The 16,274-nt window shown below is 34.1% G+C and overlaps 5 protein-coding genes across 7 annotated transcripts; 1 reads left to right on the forward strand and 4 right to left on the reverse strand.

The window, feature by feature from the left end:
• Positions 557 to 2,089, reverse strand: LOC104752592 (transcription factor MYB104-like). The gene is made up of 3 exons (XM_010474781.2): positions 1,781 to 2,089; positions 880 to 1,687; positions 557 to 775 (listed from the first exon to the last, which is right to left on the reverse strand). Exons 1-3 carry the CDS (start codon positions 2,087 to 2,089, stop codon positions 669 to 671), a joined length of 1,224 nt encoding a protein of 407 aa, XP_010473083.1. The 3' UTR covers positions 557 to 668.
• LOC104754069 (transcription factor GAMYB-like) lies at positions 3,692 to 4,171 on the reverse strand. The gene is made up of 2 exons (XM_010476227.1): positions 3,863 to 4,171; positions 3,692 to 3,769 (listed from the first exon to the last, which is right to left on the reverse strand). Exons 1-2 carry the CDS (start codon positions 4,169 to 4,171, stop codon positions 3,692 to 3,694), a joined length of 387 nt encoding a protein of 128 aa, XP_010474529.1.
• Positions 5,425 to 7,785, reverse strand: LOC104752593 (oligoribonuclease). Its single transcript, XM_010474783.1, has 8 exons — positions 7,632 to 7,785; positions 7,311 to 7,397; positions 6,825 to 6,901; positions 6,410 to 6,491; positions 6,266 to 6,321; positions 6,024 to 6,110; positions 5,832 to 5,922; positions 5,425 to 5,734 (listed from the first exon to the last, which is right to left on the reverse strand). The coding sequence occupies exons 1-8, from the start codon at positions 7,711 to 7,713 to the stop codon at positions 5,613 to 5,615; spliced, it is 684 nt and encodes a 227-aa protein (XP_010473085.1). The 5' UTR covers positions 7,714 to 7,785; the 3' UTR covers positions 5,425 to 5,612.
• On the forward strand, positions 10,240 to 11,851 carry LOC104752595 (copper transporter 6). Its single transcript, XM_010474785.1, has one exon. The coding sequence runs from the start codon at positions 10,298 to 10,300 to the stop codon at positions 10,736 to 10,738; it is 441 nt and encodes a 146-aa protein (XP_010473087.1). The 5' UTR covers positions 10,240 to 10,297; the 3' UTR covers positions 10,739 to 11,851.
• On the reverse strand, positions 11,380 to 15,758 carry LOC104752594 (CBL-interacting serine/threonine-protein kinase 3). 3 transcript variants are annotated; one of them, XM_019237933.1, is made up of 15 exons: positions 15,601 to 15,758; positions 15,228 to 15,406; positions 15,046 to 15,108; positions 14,890 to 14,961; positions 14,690 to 14,797; positions 14,357 to 14,437; positions 14,153 to 14,206; positions 13,933 to 14,058; positions 13,751 to 13,840; positions 13,455 to 13,577; positions 13,281 to 13,391; positions 13,082 to 13,195; positions 12,930 to 12,986; positions 12,746 to 12,820; positions 11,380 to 11,970 (listed from the first exon to the last, which is right to left on the reverse strand). In XM_019237933.1, the coding sequence occupies exons 2-15, from the start codon at positions 15,399 to 15,401 to the stop codon at positions 11,893 to 11,895; spliced, it is 1,326 nt and encodes a 441-aa protein (XP_019093478.1). In that variant the 5' UTR covers positions 15,402 to 15,406; positions 15,601 to 15,758; the 3' UTR covers positions 11,380 to 11,892. The 3 variants fall into 3 exon arrangements, with proteins under 3 accessions (XP_019093478.1, XP_019093477.1, XP_019093476.1); XM_019237932.1 differs by having other exon boundaries at positions 15,568 to 15,758; XM_019237931.1 differs by lacking the exon at positions 15,601 to 15,758 and having other exon boundaries at positions 15,228 to 15,531.

Consider the following 16,274-nt stretch of genomic DNA (forward strand, 5'->3'; position numbering starts at 1 on the left):
TTTTTTTTTTTTTTTTTTTTAATTAGTCTACTATATAAAATTGGGTAACATTGGCCCAATAGCACATTTGCTAGGTCACTTTAACATTGGCCCAACTGAGGCATGGGCTTACAGTTGGAACAAGGTCGATGACATCCCTTCTCACCGTGGAAAAGCATAGAATAGATGAGGAGAGGAGGACGACGAGAGGAGCTCAGATCTGTTGTCGGAGATCTAGAACATCACTTCGTCTCCGTCCGTACAGAACACACCCCAAGAGAGAGAAACGGGAGTTATTCCGTACTTACTCTTCATATATTTGGGGGGTACTAGCAGGATGATGGTCTCCTTCATACATCTTGTGGAACTCCGAACTACGTTGCATTATACAAACAAAGCATATTCTATGAGTCTCATGGGATTACATGTCACAAAGCTTTTCATGGAGTCCTCTACCTACCAAGTATTATTATTGTATACATGCAGCTATATGAAGCTAATGTTTAATCAATCGATCCAAAAATACATTTGGCATGATCACTATCAAGATACAAGAACTCTTATACATCATTTCACCATATCTGATCAAATCTTCTACAGTACTCATCAAATAACGCATAACAAGGGTGCTTTACTTAGAAATAAAATCTAATCGATCGTCGCTAATTATTTTGTGGTAGACGCCTCTTCTACTTGGGGGGACATGTATCCTCACCGAGAAGTAATCTGATCCAATCACCATCAAAGGATATGCGTCTTTCATTTGAAGAAGTTGAACCAAAACAACCTAAATTATCTGTTTCACAGTTGAAGGTTTGTCATGCAAATGGAGAAGAGGAGACTTCCTGAACTGAATAAAATGCGTAAAGAGTTTAAAGACAAAAAGAAAAAGAGTATTACCTGTTGTTGTAGGTTCATCGGTATGGCCAAGTAGAGAAGAGGACTGAAGCAGCAGTGTGGATTCTAAATCAGTACCGGTTACCTGTTTTTTGCTTGCTGATCCATATACAATAGATTCCAACAATCCATCATATAGTGATGATGGTGACAGAGGGGACTGGACCAAAGTGTTGTCTGACTCATGCACCTGCATTGAGTTAGATTGTTGTGCTCCTCCAGGCTCTTCATGAGGATTAAAATATTGGAATGAAGGGAGCTCGTGAATAAGAGGCTCAGGAGGAGAATAATATGTAGCATTGTCATCAAGCAAATGGCTATCCGGTAACTGTTCAGAAATGTTATCGACAAAAGGATAGTTCCAGAGCGGAGGGCTTTGCTCGTTCATCGCATATGATCCACCGGTGCAAGGAAACGCGGTTTCGGGTTCTCTAGAACGTTTGCCGGTAGACATGTAAGAAGGAGATGATGACATCAAGTGATACACATTAGGCTGAAAGAAACACGGGTTTTGTCTCACGAACACGCCACTGGTTGGAACACTGCGAAGCATTGACTTGTAGTAGGAAGAGCATTGGTTGAGTGGTAAATGCTGAAAATCCAGTTCAGGTATCTCAACACTGTCTGACTCCAGAGAGTCTTGACTATGATGACCATCCAATGAATGACCATTGTTTAAACCAGACTGTGTTGCAGCATTCATTGCTTGCTCTCGAACATCATCAGGGTAAACAGGTAAACCAAGTCGTTGCAGTCTCTTGAGTCTTGTATTCCAAAAGTTCTTTATCTCATTGTCTGTTCTCCCAGGCAGCTGAAAAGACACACAAAAAAAAAAAGATTAATTAGACCAAAAACAAGAAAACAGAGAGAGACTACAAAAGGGGAACCACACTAAGTTACATACTTCACCAGCCATTCTTGCCCATTTGTTTCCCAATAAAGCATGAAGTTCGATAACACGCTGCTCTTCTTTCTCAGTAAAAGCGCCTTTTTTCAAATCCGGTCTCAAATGATTAACCCAACGAAGGCGACAACTTTTACCACAGCGAGAAAGGCCAGAGTGTTTTTGAACAGCGTTCCAGTTGCCATCACCATGTTTATCAACATAAGCTATCAAAAGGTTGTCTTCTGCTTGTGTCCAAGGACCTTTTGTAAAAGTTTTCTCGGTTGCAGTATCATCGTCTGATCCTGAATCATTGCGAACTTTACCCATCTTGTGGTACCTTCATCTGTCAAATAAGATGAGAAAAGACAAAAAAATATAAGTTTCATTAATTCTAGCTAAAAAAAAAAAGAAATCAACATTAACGTTTTCTAGTCACCCGAGTTTAGTTTTCTTGGCAATCAAACAAAGAAAACTATCAACTAATAATAACTCCCTCTCATGTCGCTTTATTTATTAATCATACTGTACTAGATTTGGTTAAGACCCACGCACACGTATGTATGTGCATACAAATTTTTTGTTTAATAGTAATTTACACTGATTAAGTTAATTTAATTATATGAAAGAAAATTAGTGTTAACTCTTATAGATTCCTTTTCTTTTTTATTTCCTAATCAATGTACAATAACTACAAGAAGAATTAGAAACTTACATAGGAAATGATTATGAACGTCTTCGAACATCAATTAAGAATACAAATCAGTTCCAAGGAAACAAATCCGATTCAAGAAATGAATTTGCCAAAACCGGTTTGAAACTTCCTCTACCTGCCGAAATTGTAGTCGGTTTAGAAATGACAAATATAAAAACCGATGCCACCACTGAGATCAATAAACCGGTTTACAAGATCGGAAAAAAATTCACTGAGCCGAATCCGGTTAACGAGCGATCAACGGGAGTTGTAATTTGTATATATGATAAAAGAAGAAGAAGAAGAATCTAAAGAGGTATTAGATCATCAACCCATAAATCTCCCTGAGAAAAATTAAACACACGATTAAAAAAAAAAACCTTAAACCTCACTTTCATGGAGGGGTTATAAAAAAAAAAAAAAGAAGAAGAAGAAGATGAAGCGTATACCCTAAACCCTGGAGATGTAGGAACTAATCACAGAGAAGAACGTCTAATAATCCTAGACACCATTGAAATGTTGCAGCAACAAATCAGAGAGGAGGAAGAAAAAGAAAAAAAAAAAAAAAGATTTACGTCTGAGTACTTTAGGGCTTTATAAGGCATCGATATATATACATATATAATAGGGTTGAAAAAAAAAATGGAAATCGAAAATAAAAAATGTGCAGATCAAAATCGATCCCAACAATATCGGAAGAGATGAACTCGAGCTTCTCTCAGGTTTTTCTCGTTTTTACACTTTGGGTCCCTAGCGTTCTTAGTTCTTTTATATATGAATTCTGACTTTTGTGTTGATCAGATACACCCTTGAAATTAGACGGAACTTTCCGATTTGTCAATTTAACCCAAATTTTAGGCTTTTCGTATCACATCCAAAAGGCTATAAAAATACTAAACTTGGCAACTTTTTTTTGCTTCTTCTCCCAAATTAACAAACAAGGATGATCCTTTTTTGTAGGTAAACAATCTTATTTGGTTTTATCAGGAAACCACAGTTCAATTGAGTAATAATCATCACGAGGATAAATTTGACAATGTCCCATAACTAAACCGGATTCGCAGGACCTAACTCCACTCATCTTCTTGCTCTGTTTGCTTTGAATATTGTTTCCTTGTAGTATTTAAGCTCCTTTATGCTTTCTCTTATATCATCCATGGCTCTATGGTTGTTTTTCTTTGCTGGAGCTCTATTTTTCTCTGTATTCAACCCCACAAAAACATATCCAAACTTACATTTTACGTTAATTGTTCGTTCTCATAGATGACATGCATTTTTCNAAAGTTCTTTATCTCATTGTCTGTTCTCCCAGGCAGCTGAAAAGACACACAAAAAAAAAAAGATTAATTAGACCAAAAACAAGAAAACAGAGAGAGACTACAAAAGGGGAACCACACTAAGTTACATACTTCACCAGCCATTCTTGCCCATTTGTTTCCCAATAAAGCATGAAGTTCGATAACACGCTGCTCTTCTTTCTCAGTAAAAGCGCCTTTTTTCAAATCCGGTCTCAAATGATTAACCCAACGAAGGCGACAACTTTTACCACAGCGAGAAAGGCCAGAGTGTTTTTGAACAGCGTTCCAGTTGCCATCACCATGTTTATCAACATAAGCTATCAAAAGGTTGTCTTCTGCTTGTGTCCAAGGACCTTTTGTAAAAGTTTTCTCGGTTGCAGTATCATCGTCTGATCCTGAATCATTGCGAACTTTACCCATCTTGTGGTACCTTCATCTGTCAAATAAGATGAGAAAAGACAAAAAAATATAAGTTTCATTAATTCTAGCTAAAAAAAAAAAGAAATCAACATTAACGTTTTCTAGTCACCCGAGTTTAGTTTTCTTGGCAATCAAACAAAGAAAACTATCAACTAATAATAACTCCCTCTCATGTCGCTTTATTTATTAATCATACTGTACTAGATTTGGTTAAGACCCACGCACACGTATGTATGTGCATACAAATTTTTTGTTTAATAGTAATTTACACTGATTAAGTTAATTTAATTATATGAAAGAAAATTAGTGTTAACTCTTATAGATTCCTTTTCTTTTTTATTTCCTAATCAATGTACAATAACTACAAGAAGAATTAGAAACTTACATAGGAAATGATTATGAACGTCTTCGAACATCAATTAAGAATACAAATCAGTTCCAAGGAAACAAATCCGATTCAAGAAATGAATTTGCCAAAACCGGTTTGAAACTTCCTCTACCTGCCGAAATTGTAGTCGGTTTAGAAATGACAAATATAAAAACCGATGCCACCACTGAGATCAATAAACCGGTTTACAAGATCGGAAAAAAATTCACTGAGCCGAATCCGGTTAACGAGCGATCAACGGGAGTTGTAATTTGTATATATGATAAAAGAAGAAGAAGAAGAATCTAAAGAGGTATTAGATCATCAACCCATAAATCTCCCTGAGAAAAATTAAACACACGATTAAAAAAAAAAACCTTAAACCTCACTTTCATGGAGGGGTTATAAAAAAAAAAAAAAGAAGAAGAAGAAGATGAAGCGTATACCCTAAACCCTGGAGATGTAGGAACTAATCACAGAGAAGAACGTCTAATAATCCTAGACACCATTGAAATGTTGCAGCAACAAATCAGAGAGGAGGAAGAAAAAAAAAAAAAAAAAAAAAGATTTACGTCTGAGTACTTTAGGGCTTTATAAGGCATCGATATATATACATATATAATAGGGTTGAAAAAAAAAATGGAAATCGAAAATAAAAAATGTGCAGATCAAAATCGATCCCAACAATATCGGAAGAGATGAACTCGAGCTTCTCTCAGGTTTTTCTCGTTTTTACACTTTGGGTCCCTAGCGTTCTTAGTTCTTTTATATATGAATTCTGACTTTTGTGTTGATCAGATACACCCTTGAAATTAGACGGAACTTTCCGATTTGTCAATTTAACCCAAATTTTAGGCTTTTCGTATCACATCCAAAAGGCTATAAAAATACTAAACTTGGCAACTTTTTTTTGCTTCTTCTCCCAAATTAACAAACAAGGATGATCCTTTTTTGTAGGTAAACAATCTTATTTGGTTTTATCAGGAAACCACAGTTCAATTGAGTAATAATCATCACGAGGATAAATTTGACAATGTCCCATAACTAAACCGGATTCGCAGGACCTAACTCCACTCATCTTCTTGCTCTGTTTGCTTTGAATATTGTTTCCTTGTAGTATTTAAGCTCCTTTATGCTTTCTCTTATATCATCCATGGCTCTATGGTTGTTTTTCTTTGCTGGAGCTCTATTTTTCTCTGTATTCAACCCCACAAAAACATATCCAAACTTACATTTTACGTTAATTGTTCGTTCTCATAGATGACATGCATTTTTCACAGTTTTTATCGTTACCTTTAGGGAACCATCGGGCACATAAAGCCTTGACGCTACTTACATCAACAAGTACATGAGGGAAAAGGGCAGCCAAATCTGGCATGTACTTCTGTAAAAATATAAACATTGGTTATGATCGAGGATTCAAGATGCAACTGTTAGCTTTATAGACAGACAGAGTGGGGATACATCCAAGTTCTAGCTACCTACCTTTAAGAAAAGGAAATCAACATAGACTGAGTTTCCAGCTAAAAGTGGATTGCCAGAACCAACATGCTTCTTTATGAATTCAATGACCTGCCACAATGTAACAGTTCAGTTAACCATCACCAAAAATTTTTTACAAAAAGATTGAATATTTTGGTCTTGATATTAAAAACAGATAGAGATTCCCTTTTTAACTTGGCAAAATTAACAACAAACCAGTCCAGTATTACATGTTTATCTTTTACCTCTTTCTCAGCTTGCCTTTCACTTATCGTACTAAGGAGCACTTTCTTCGTTAATCCTGAAGTGATTGTCCCCGATGTCATATAGTTTAAATCCATGGGAAATACAGAGATTCTAGTACAGAAAATATCAGGAGAGAAAGTTACCACTAGCTCCATGATGAGTTTGACACCAGTCACCCATTTTATCCATACATTCTTTTGTTTGATGTACAACTAAATCTGGACCCTGACAGCAGAGAAACTAATTCAATAACAAATCCTAATAAAGCAAGTATCTACGGTTGAGGAGCAAGAGTGTTTCATCTAAAAGTGGGCGAGAGATGTCTTGCAAACTCCACTAAAACAGTGTTATCATAGCCACAACTGAGTACAGTGTTCCTGCAAGAACTTTCTGATCTCTTTTTCCAACTGATCACAGTGATTTTGAGTCACCACGATATCCCATTGATCAAAACTTAATCTACTCTTAAAAAGTTTCTCGACATTATAGCTTACTGACTATGAAACTACCACTTTTCGTGAATGGAAAAAAGTTTTCAACAAGATGAGAAGAATTTACCTCCACTGATTTGCTTAAATTTCCATCAGTAACTATACATGCAATCTCTAATATCCTGTCAACTTCGACATTTAGACCTACACAATATAGTAAGAATAAGAACATAGACAATCTAAAAAGAATCTTCAAGGACCAAGATCCTTTTACTGTGTTCAACAAAGTAATATAAAGAGTTGAATTTTCTCAAAAATTTCAGGACTACCTTCAAAAGAACAAATATCATAGCATTCTGTGTTATGACAAACATACAACTACAAAAAAATCTCAAAAAGAGTCAAACAATGGTACATGTTTACATGGTTTTTAACCCAAATTATTTGCAGCCAAGCAGATTTTTATCAATGAAAGAAGGAGTGACTATACTATAGATTAGAACACTAACTAAACTAAATTACCAAAAAAAAAAACAATTGAAAAACTTATGATTAGCATTAAAAGGCAGGGTCTTTGTAACAGATCATGAACAACAAGTCAGTATAAGATTACCAGTCATCTCCAAGTCAATCCAAACAAGTGGCTGCTTGTAATCTCCAACCTCAGTTGACCCATTTTTTGCTCTCTCTTCTTGTTTCACTATAAATTTTTTTAAACAAGAATCATCAATCTTCAAAAACAATAAAGCTGCTGTTCGATGCCCATATGCAAAAAATCTAAAAAAAACTGAAAGATCAATCCTTTAATCGACTCTTCTTAAATCTCTCTACAGTCATCAATATATTAAGAATCAATTGACTCTCGCAAAGAAAAACCTAAGCTTGTTTTGTGTGTAAGAGACAAAAAAAGGGTAAAGAGGGAACAAGGAGATACCAGAGGAAGAAGAAGAAGAAGCTATGGGAGCATCTTCGTCGGCGAAAGCGAGAAGAGAGAAAGCATTCGAGAGCTTGTCCATTTAATCGTCGGAGTCGGAAGAAGAAGGTAACCTAAATAAAGGGACCAAGTGCATCTCTAATCGGTATTTACATTAGGGGGGTCCGTCTAGATATATATATGGTAACAAACAATTAGTAACATATTAATACGACCATAATTTTAGAAATTTTGATAATTTAATAAACAAATTCGTGTTTGGATGACAACGAATTACTTCAAATTCCGTAAAAGTTCAGCCTTTTTTTTTTTTTTTTTGGCAAGTTACATAACTTTACAATAATAGTTCATTTTTTCTTATATATTAAATAAGACTAGATTAGGACCTACAGTATAAATTATTTATAGCTAAAATATTTAAATAATAAGTTGTATTTATAAGTTTAAACTATATAATACTGAAGTATAATTTATTTTTTACATAATATTTATTAATCAATTTAATTAGATATGTCTATTCTCGGATACCGATAGTGTTAACAAAATAATAAAATGATGTTTTACTCGTTTTAACACCAAATTAATGATATTTTAAATTTATATAAATATCAACAAAACCCGTTTCGTTATATAACTCCGTCCCGAGATATTTTAACTCGCACTATATAATCTTAATTTTTAATATTTATTGTTTTGTATTGTCAATATTAGATTGAGTTGATATGTTATTTATTAAGATTGTAACCATTTACATTTTATAAGATTAACGTTTCTTATAAAGTTTAAATAAATATAATACTTAGAACTCTTAAAACGGTTGAGTATTTCTCATATTTGCAGTTTCGTAAAAGTTTAAATATATTATTGATATTTTAAAGGTCTTCTAACTTTTTTTTGAAAGTTGAAATATTTATAATATTTAGTCTCTATAAAGTTTAAATATTTATAAAATTTGAATATTATTTATAAAAATATTTTTAATATTTTTAAAATTTTATGAAGTTTAACTTTCTAAAAAATATAAATATTTATAATATTTATACTTTTTATAAAATATAAATATTTATAATATTTAACTTTTAAAAGTTTTAAATATTTATAATATTTAACTTTTAAAAAATCTTTAAAAGAAAGAAACGGAATAAACCAAATAAAAGTGTTTTAAGTTTGAATGCCTAATAAGTCAAGCTTTCTACTCATTTGTATTATGAATCATTTTGGTCTCTTTTATAGTATGACTCTGAAATATTGCCCAATTTTTCAAGGCGATGTGGGATATTATACCCGTATTTTTTATTTATTTATTGAGTAATACATATTTGTTTTAAAAAATTTGTATTACATCATATGCAGAAAAAAATTCACAAAATTTATTAACTAAATATATTATCGAATAATTCAAAATAATTTAAATATAAATTCAAATAAAATGAAAGAGAATCATATATTTATGTTTGAATGAAGTACAAAAATTTCCTTATTTTTTTAAATCTTACTTATAATTAAATTTGAAATTTTTGGTAACTAATATTAAAGACAATGCATTAAATGTAAGAACTTTCCAAAAAAAATAAAGTATTTTTGAGCAAAAAACTGCTGCAAAAATACTAGTATAGATTATTAAGTTTAAATATCAAATAATATTTGTTTGGTTAAAATCTACTATATACTATAACACCATACCACCGTACGTATTTTAAGACTATAATCGCAACACTTGATTATAAATTTACGATAGACGAAGGAGAGAGAGAGATTCGCTGGAATAAATTTGTGTCTCGAAATCGGATGATTTGAGGGAATTAAGATTGGGAAAACCTTTTTGGACACAATCTAAAAAGCTTCAATATTTATCCGGAATCATGCAAAAATCTTAAGGGAAAATTAACAAAAATGTTAATAGAAAAATTGTCCCAAGAAGAACAATCCTTGTGAGCCACATTACCCAAGATCCGAGCCTAGCCTGGCGGCTTCGCGCGTGTGTGATTTTGCATAATGACCATCCATCTCATACTCCATGGTATCCTTTTTCTCGAAGCTAATGAAACTTGACATCTTACAGTGCTCATTAGTCATTATAAAGGGTCTTCACTGAAAAAGTCACTAGCTAGAGATTTGGCGGAATCACTTTATCAATATTGAGTTTCCAAACAAGATCACATTGGCTAACCCACCAATCGCTTACTTAAAAGTCTCTAAAGAAAGTTGCGGAACTTTGTCTACTAATTAACTAAGCCGATCTCTTCTAGTTGTTCCAATCTTTCTATTATTTTTTCTCAAGTATATATGGTTTTCGAAGTTGAATTTGGGTTTCAGTACATCACGTTCAGTAAGGATATTAAATTACATCATCTTCTCATATTAATATTCAAATGATGTAATCATTTTTCCCTGTGAAAATTCCACACAAATTCTATTATAATTCCACAAATTGTGTTAATAATTTATATCATGAAAATTAGGTGAATACACGTATTTAGGAGATTTTCTGAATTAATAAATAATGAGTGTTTGTACTACACAAAAGTTTAACAAGTCAAAACGTGCAGTACAAACCACACAAAAACATTTAAGAAATCACAAGAACAACACAATAAATATACGAAACCATTTTCTCTTAAGATCTTGTGCCAAACAAAAAACTCAAAAACCTATCAAATAGTACAATGGATCATGGTAACATGCCACCACCATCACCATCATCAATGGCGAATCATACCGAACCTCACATGATGGTGATGCATATGACCTTCTTCTGGGGCAAGAACACGGAGGTTCTCTTCTCCGGCTGGCCTGGGACAAGTTCCGGCATGTACGCTCTATGTCTCATTGTCGTCTTCCTCCTCGCTGTAATCGCGGAATGGCTTGCCCATTCTGCGATCCTTAGTGGTCGTGGCTCCACCAACTGCGCCCCAGGGATTGCTCAGACCGCTGTGTACACACTCAAGACAGGCCTTGCGTATCTCGTGATGCTCGCCGTTATGTCCTTTAACGTTGGTGTTTTCATCGTGGCTATCGCGGGATTCTCCGTGGGCTTCTTTCTCTTTGGAAGCACTGCTATCAAGAAACCCTCCAATGACGACCGGAAAACCGCCGAACCTCTCTAGCCGACGTCAGTCTGCGTTTGCTTAACCAAAAACAATTATTATTGTTACTTACTTGTAAAGAACATTTTGTTTGTATGTTATTTGCATTAATATAAAAAAACCAAGTTACCCCCATTCCAATTTTTGGAAGAAATTTGGCCATTTTTTTAATTATATAAAAATGATATACAAAACTTATAGTTCCAATCTATCTATATGTGACTATATGCCTTGTTGCCATTAAAAAGCTACAAAGGACAACAAATACACACCGTGCATCGTTGACGAGACAATAAATAAATAAGTAGGCTAAACGGCAAGGTTCACGCCTTTTTTTTCTTAGGAAAGTGTAAATGATCCGAGAGGGAGGCACTAATTGGTTTCGTTTGGACGCTAAAATGCTTGGAGTACTTAATTAGATTATTCTCCAAATATTCTATTTCATGTCAATCTTGTAAGGATCGACTCGCTTTTAACTTTCTTCTGTTTTTGCTTTCTTACTGCAACGCAAAGACAACTTTGACTTTCTTCTTCAAGATGTCTATAGAACTTATAACCTACATATTCTTTACTTCGTTTGTTCAAATTTATTAAATTCTTTAAAATATATATAAGTTTATATATATAAAAAAAATATTGCCCACTTTGAGAAAGAACTCGAATAAAAGAGAAAAATGATATAACAGGCCGAGCCGAATTCAAGAACAAAAGAGCACAAACAACACACCATGAATCCTAGAACTTAAAGCTGAGGAGGTTGTGAGTTTTATTAGAGTCCGATCCTAAAGAAGAAATGACACTGGTGACATCTCTTAATATTTTCGGCTTATAAAAAAAGTGGAGAGTTTTTAGCAAACGCTCAAGAAATCTTCTAGAAATGCCAAAAACCTAGGTCTGTTTTGCTCGTCCAAATGTTGACAATCTTGGTGCAAGAGATCAATGCTGACAAACTGATCAACTCGAACAAGGGTGCTCTTCAAACGCTTAGCCAACAAGCTTCGATATGACTTTAACACAGCACCTTACCGGGTCATGCGGTTTTGTATTTACATCTTTGTTACACAGACTAATCCCACTTCCCTTCTCACCATTCAAACAGTAGCCGGAAAAGCAAAAAAGGTCATAAAAAAAAAAGAAAGCACGCTTTTGTCCCAGAAGATAAAGACATTCATACATCACTTTCTTGTTTCTTTCTTAGCTTCGTTGTTCGTCCAGACTACTTGCTCCAGAGAACTAGAGAGCTTCTTATAGAACTGCAAACACACCTTGTGGATTAGAGATAAAATATACTAAAGGGTTTTTTTTGGTTTTTTGTCTATGGATTATGGGCGGCTAAAGTTTTAACAGAGGAGAAAGGATAACAATAACAAATAATTATTGAACTTTTCCTCAAAAATTATGGTAAACTGACACTTGAAATTAATCATAGGATGCAAAACATGGATTAATTAAACATGGACATGAGAGTTTCAAACATAACAGAGAAGAGCAGTCCGTTTTTAGTTTTTGGGCTAAAGTTTTAACAAAAACAAATAATATAGGAGGAGGAGGGGAGCTACTATTTCTGTTTTTTCAACCAATCAGAGCACGTTATTTCATCCCCACTCGCACAAAAGGCGCGTTGCGCGAGTGAGTGCATTTTCCCTATGCCTTTACGACAGCACGCACCTATTTCCAATTTTGGCACCGCGTGACTTNTTTTTTTTTTTTTTTTTTTGAATCTCAAAACCTCGTTATTAATTTAATTCTAATGTAATAAGACGCAACAAAACAAAAGCGTAAAAGTCCTATACCTGGGACTTCGGTTTATACGGTTAATTCGGTTCGGTTAGCTCGGTTTTCAGTTAATTTCCGGTTTTGAGGATTAAAACCGAAATAACCGGTTTTTTTTTTTTTTTTTTTTAAATTCCGATTACTTTTGTTAAAAACACCTGATTTTAGGGTCAAAACTCTGGTTAGCTCATCAAACCGGCTACTCAAACTACCCTATGATATTATTATAAGTCGAAACAAAACTTATGGACTAACCTTGTGGAATTCGAGGGTGTCTCCTTTCGATTTCGAGACTTGAACCATATGAAGACTTGGCGCTACTTGGAATATCTGCTTGTCACACACCATACAAAGTTACAAACACTCTGGATCAGATCAGAAACTGATAAACCATGATCACCAACACTTTCTTGAATGTCCATAGTCTCATATAACATACCTCTGTCGCCACATTGAGATTTCCTTTTCTCCCAGCCTTGACATTCTCAAGCCTCATCTGATATATTTCAAGTAATGTAATAATACCATGTCTTAGTTATTGATTATTTTCATTTCATTTCCTTTCCTGTTTCAGAGTTTTTACTAACTAACCTTGTAGTTCTTCTTTTGCACATCAAAACCGAGAGGCTTTGCAGCTTCTTCTATCTTCTCGATGATCTCATTCGCGCCTCCTCTCAGTGTTATCCTTGTTTCCCTCTTAAACTCCTGTTTTTGTTTATAAGAAGAAATATTTCATTAACAGAAGATTACAAATACAAAGAGTGCCGGTTCTTTATATCGAAACACAAACCTGTTCTGGATCAAACAGATTCTCTAGGTTAAGCCCCCTTGACATTGAGATGATCTCAAATGCATTGATTGCCGCTGGTTGCTCTTCTTTCTTCTCAGTAACATGATGTTCCTGTACATAATTCTTAATATAAACTTTAAAAAAAATGGAACAAAAAAATGAAACGATCCTCACCTCGGAGTCCTTGAAAACAGCATCAATATCGTCCATGTTTGAATCATCCTTATCCTCGAACACTGGAGGCTTGTAATCTTTCTTGAACCATTCATCTTCAAATACCTCTTGTGGTGTTACACGCTGAAGTAATATAGATAGAGCTCATTAATTACTCTCTACTCATGGGTAATTTTTTACTTTTCTTCTTATATAATGAATAAAAAGGTAATAAGCTTGTGAGGAAAGTTTTAGCAATGGGCAGGTGTAGATATGGGGGCATGTGAACTCATTGTAGCATTGTTAAAATTACTCACAGTCATTGGGTTCGGATCCAAGATTCGAGTGATCAGTTTCATGGCGCCAAGTGAGAGCCACGGAGGACAGTTGAATTCACCAGATGAAATCTGCATATATATAAATAAAAAGGAGTTTTAAAAGTTGAAACAAGGAGTGGTGGAGGAAGAGAGAATTTTTGTAAAAAAGAGGGGTTGCTCACTTTTTTATAAAGATTCATCAGATTAGAATCATCAAAAGGCAAGTAACCTGCAAGCAGAACATAGAGTATAACACCGCATGACCACATGTCAGCCGTTGCTCCATCGTAGCCTCTATCATTGAGAACCTAAAAACCACAAAGATAAGAGACTAGTTCGTTACAACCCTGAAGGGATTGTATTATATCAGATATAATAAAATCAATTGCTGTTTAGGCAGACCTCAGGAGCAACGTAGTTCGGAGTTCCACAAGATGTATGAAGGAGACCATCATCCTGCTACCCCCAAATATATATAAGCCAATGTGTAAGAATAAATTTTGAACAACAAAAAAATCGTAAGTTGCCAGGAAAAATTGAAACCATTTCTTGGAACAGTAAAGATTATCCGACAAGAAAAATACTATGGAAACAGATAGTCATTACCCTGACTTGTTGAGACAAAGCACTTAATCCAAAATCTGAGATCTTGAGGTTTCCATAGGCATCCAATAATAAATTTTCAGGCTGTAATATTATATAACAGAGAAGAGTCAGAATTGTTACACCCAATGTGTGCAGGGTACAAATAGAGACAGTGGGTGGGTGTAGAAGAAAGCTTTATTTTATAAAAGTAACTCTCAACATGGTTTAAGTAGTCTCTTTCTTCTCTATCTATATAACATGTCTCAAAGGCTTTGATTGGGAGGCTTTGTAATTCATATCCAATCATATATAAAGAACATTTTATCTAGTTCAGCTCTCATATCAAGAGAGTACCTTGAGGTCTCTATGGTAGACACCTCGGCTATGACAGTAGTCCACAGCATGTACAAGCTGTTGGAAATATCTCCGCGCCTCATCTTCTTTCATCCGCCCGTCATTTACCTTCATTCATATCGTATGTTTACACAATCAGATTTCAACTAGAATGTGATCATCACAACAACCAATCATAATTTGTGGTAAAAGTAGCTTACAATTTTATCAAAGAGCTCTCCTCCAGTAACATACTCCAAGATGATAAATATTTTCGTCTTGCTTGCCATCACCTGCCAACCATTTCAAATTACTACTTTCCAATTAGTACATGATCTAATAACTTTAAAAAAAAAAAAAAAGTGGTTAGTAAGTACCTCATACAACTGAACAACATTAGGATGTTTAATCAACTTCATAGTAGCTATCTCCCTTCTGATCTGTACCACAATTCCAATAAAGAAACTAAACAAGATCAAAATCAACAGAAGATTAAGAAAAGGGCAATGCGAAAGCAGAAGATCCATATATAATTCTTGATAAAAATAAGAAGAAAGACCTGTTCAGCCATCTTATGCTTGAGAACTTTCTCTTTATCAAGAATCTTGAGAGCAACAGGTTCTCCAGTTTCAGAGTTTCTAGCAAACTTAACTTTAGCAAAAGTTCCTTCCCCAATTGTTCTTCCAACTTCATATTTACCTACTCTACGCTTTACTTGCTGCCTCCGATTCATTATTCCTAAAGCAGCACCCCACAAACAAAGATTACTCCAAAATTTAGAAACAAAACAAAAGGAGAAAACTTTAGAGGATTTGATTAGAAACAAGAAGAGGGTAAAGAAGAAGCAACACAGAGAATATCTCAATTTTTCTTTATATATATATATATATAATGGTTACCTTCTTTAAAAAGCAACAAAAAAAAAAAAGAACCTTAAATTAAATTTATGTTGAGGGGTCAGCACAGAAGAAAAGATCTGAAAGCTACAAGAGATTGAGAGAGATTAAAAATGACTATTGAGAGAGACCAAGAGGCAGAGGTCGTGATAAACGATGATGATGAAGAAGAAGATTGATTCTATTTATTTATTTTTAAGTTTTGGGAAAATTCGTTTTTTTTTGGTGTCAAGTACGGTTTACAGATTTGCTTTTAGAAGCGGACAAAGAACAGAAAGAGACAAGATAATCCATTGCTGTCTTTTTTTCGAGTTGTTGTTGTAACTTTTAGGCAAACCATTAATTAAAAAAAACAAAAATTATACAGTAACCGATTCAAAGTTACGGGATGAACAACTCAATTCGGATCTGCTTTCTCTTTTATTTTTGTTTTATTTTTTAGTTCTCAATGATGTGATCAATGAATTGCGGCGAATTTTGTAGTGACCAGTGAAGATATTTTTGTGATGAATTTTTGTTTATTGTATTAGTGACAATAATAAACAATGATTTCAGTTTCTTTTAGCTGACTAAAAATAACATAAAACTATTTCTAAAAATGAAGTGTACCGACTATGTATTGTTTCTGCAAAAGAAGAAATAGTTTATATTAATTTGTAAGATTAATAGAACTTTCGCAAATATCAGTCGTGAGAATGCCTAAAAATGCT

The sequence above is a fragment of the Camelina sativa genome, chromosome 16 (genome assembly GCF_000633955.1).
Source record: "Camelina sativa cultivar DH55 chromosome 16, Cs, whole genome shotgun sequence".
Taxonomy (NCBI): Eukaryota; Viridiplantae; Streptophyta; class Magnoliopsida; order Brassicales; family Brassicaceae; genus Camelina; species Camelina sativa.

Excerpts from the sequence above, each read along its gene's own strand:
- LOC104752592 (XM_010474781.2), bottom strand. The coding sequence starts at position 2,089 with ATGGGTAAAGTTCGCAATGATTCAGGATCAGACGATGATACTGCAACC. Across the intron at positions 1,688-1,780 it reads GGGCAAGAATGGCTGGTGAA|CTGCCTGGGAGAACAGACAA; the intron begins GTATGTAACTTA and ends GTGTCTTTTCAG. Across the intron at positions 776-879 it reads CGATGAACCTACAACAACAG|ATAATTTAGGTTGTTTTGGT; the intron begins GTAATACTCTTT and ends ACTGTGAAACAG.
- LOC104752593 (XM_010474783.1), bottom strand. The coding sequence starts at position 7,713 with ATGGACAAGCTCTCGAATGCTTTCTCTCTTCTCGCTTTCGCCGACGAA. Across the intron at positions 6,902-7,310 it reads GATTGACTTGGAGATGACTG|GTCTAAATGTCGAAGTTGAC; the intron begins GTAATCTTATAC and ends TATATTGTGTAG. Across the intron at positions 5,923-6,023 it reads TTGATTTCCTTTTCTTAAAG|AAGTACATGCCAGATTTGGC; the intron begins GTAGGTAGCTAG and ends ATATTTTTACAG.
- LOC104752595 (XM_010474785.1), top strand. The coding sequence starts at position 10,298 with ATGGATCATGGTAACATGCCACCACCATCACCATCATCAATGGCGAAT.
- LOC104752594 (XM_019237933.1), bottom strand. The coding sequence starts at position 15,401 with ATGAATCGGAGGCAGCAAGTAAAGCGTAGAGTAGGTAAATATGAAGTT. Across the intron at positions 14,207-14,356 it reads CTTTGTCTCAACAAGTCAGG|GATGATGGTCTCCTTCATAC; the intron begins GTAATGACTATC and ends TGGGGGTAGCAG. Across the intron at positions 12,821-12,929 it reads ATCTCAATGTGGCGACAGAG|ATATTCCAAGTAGCGCCAAG; the intron begins GTATGTTATATG and ends TGTGACAAGCAG.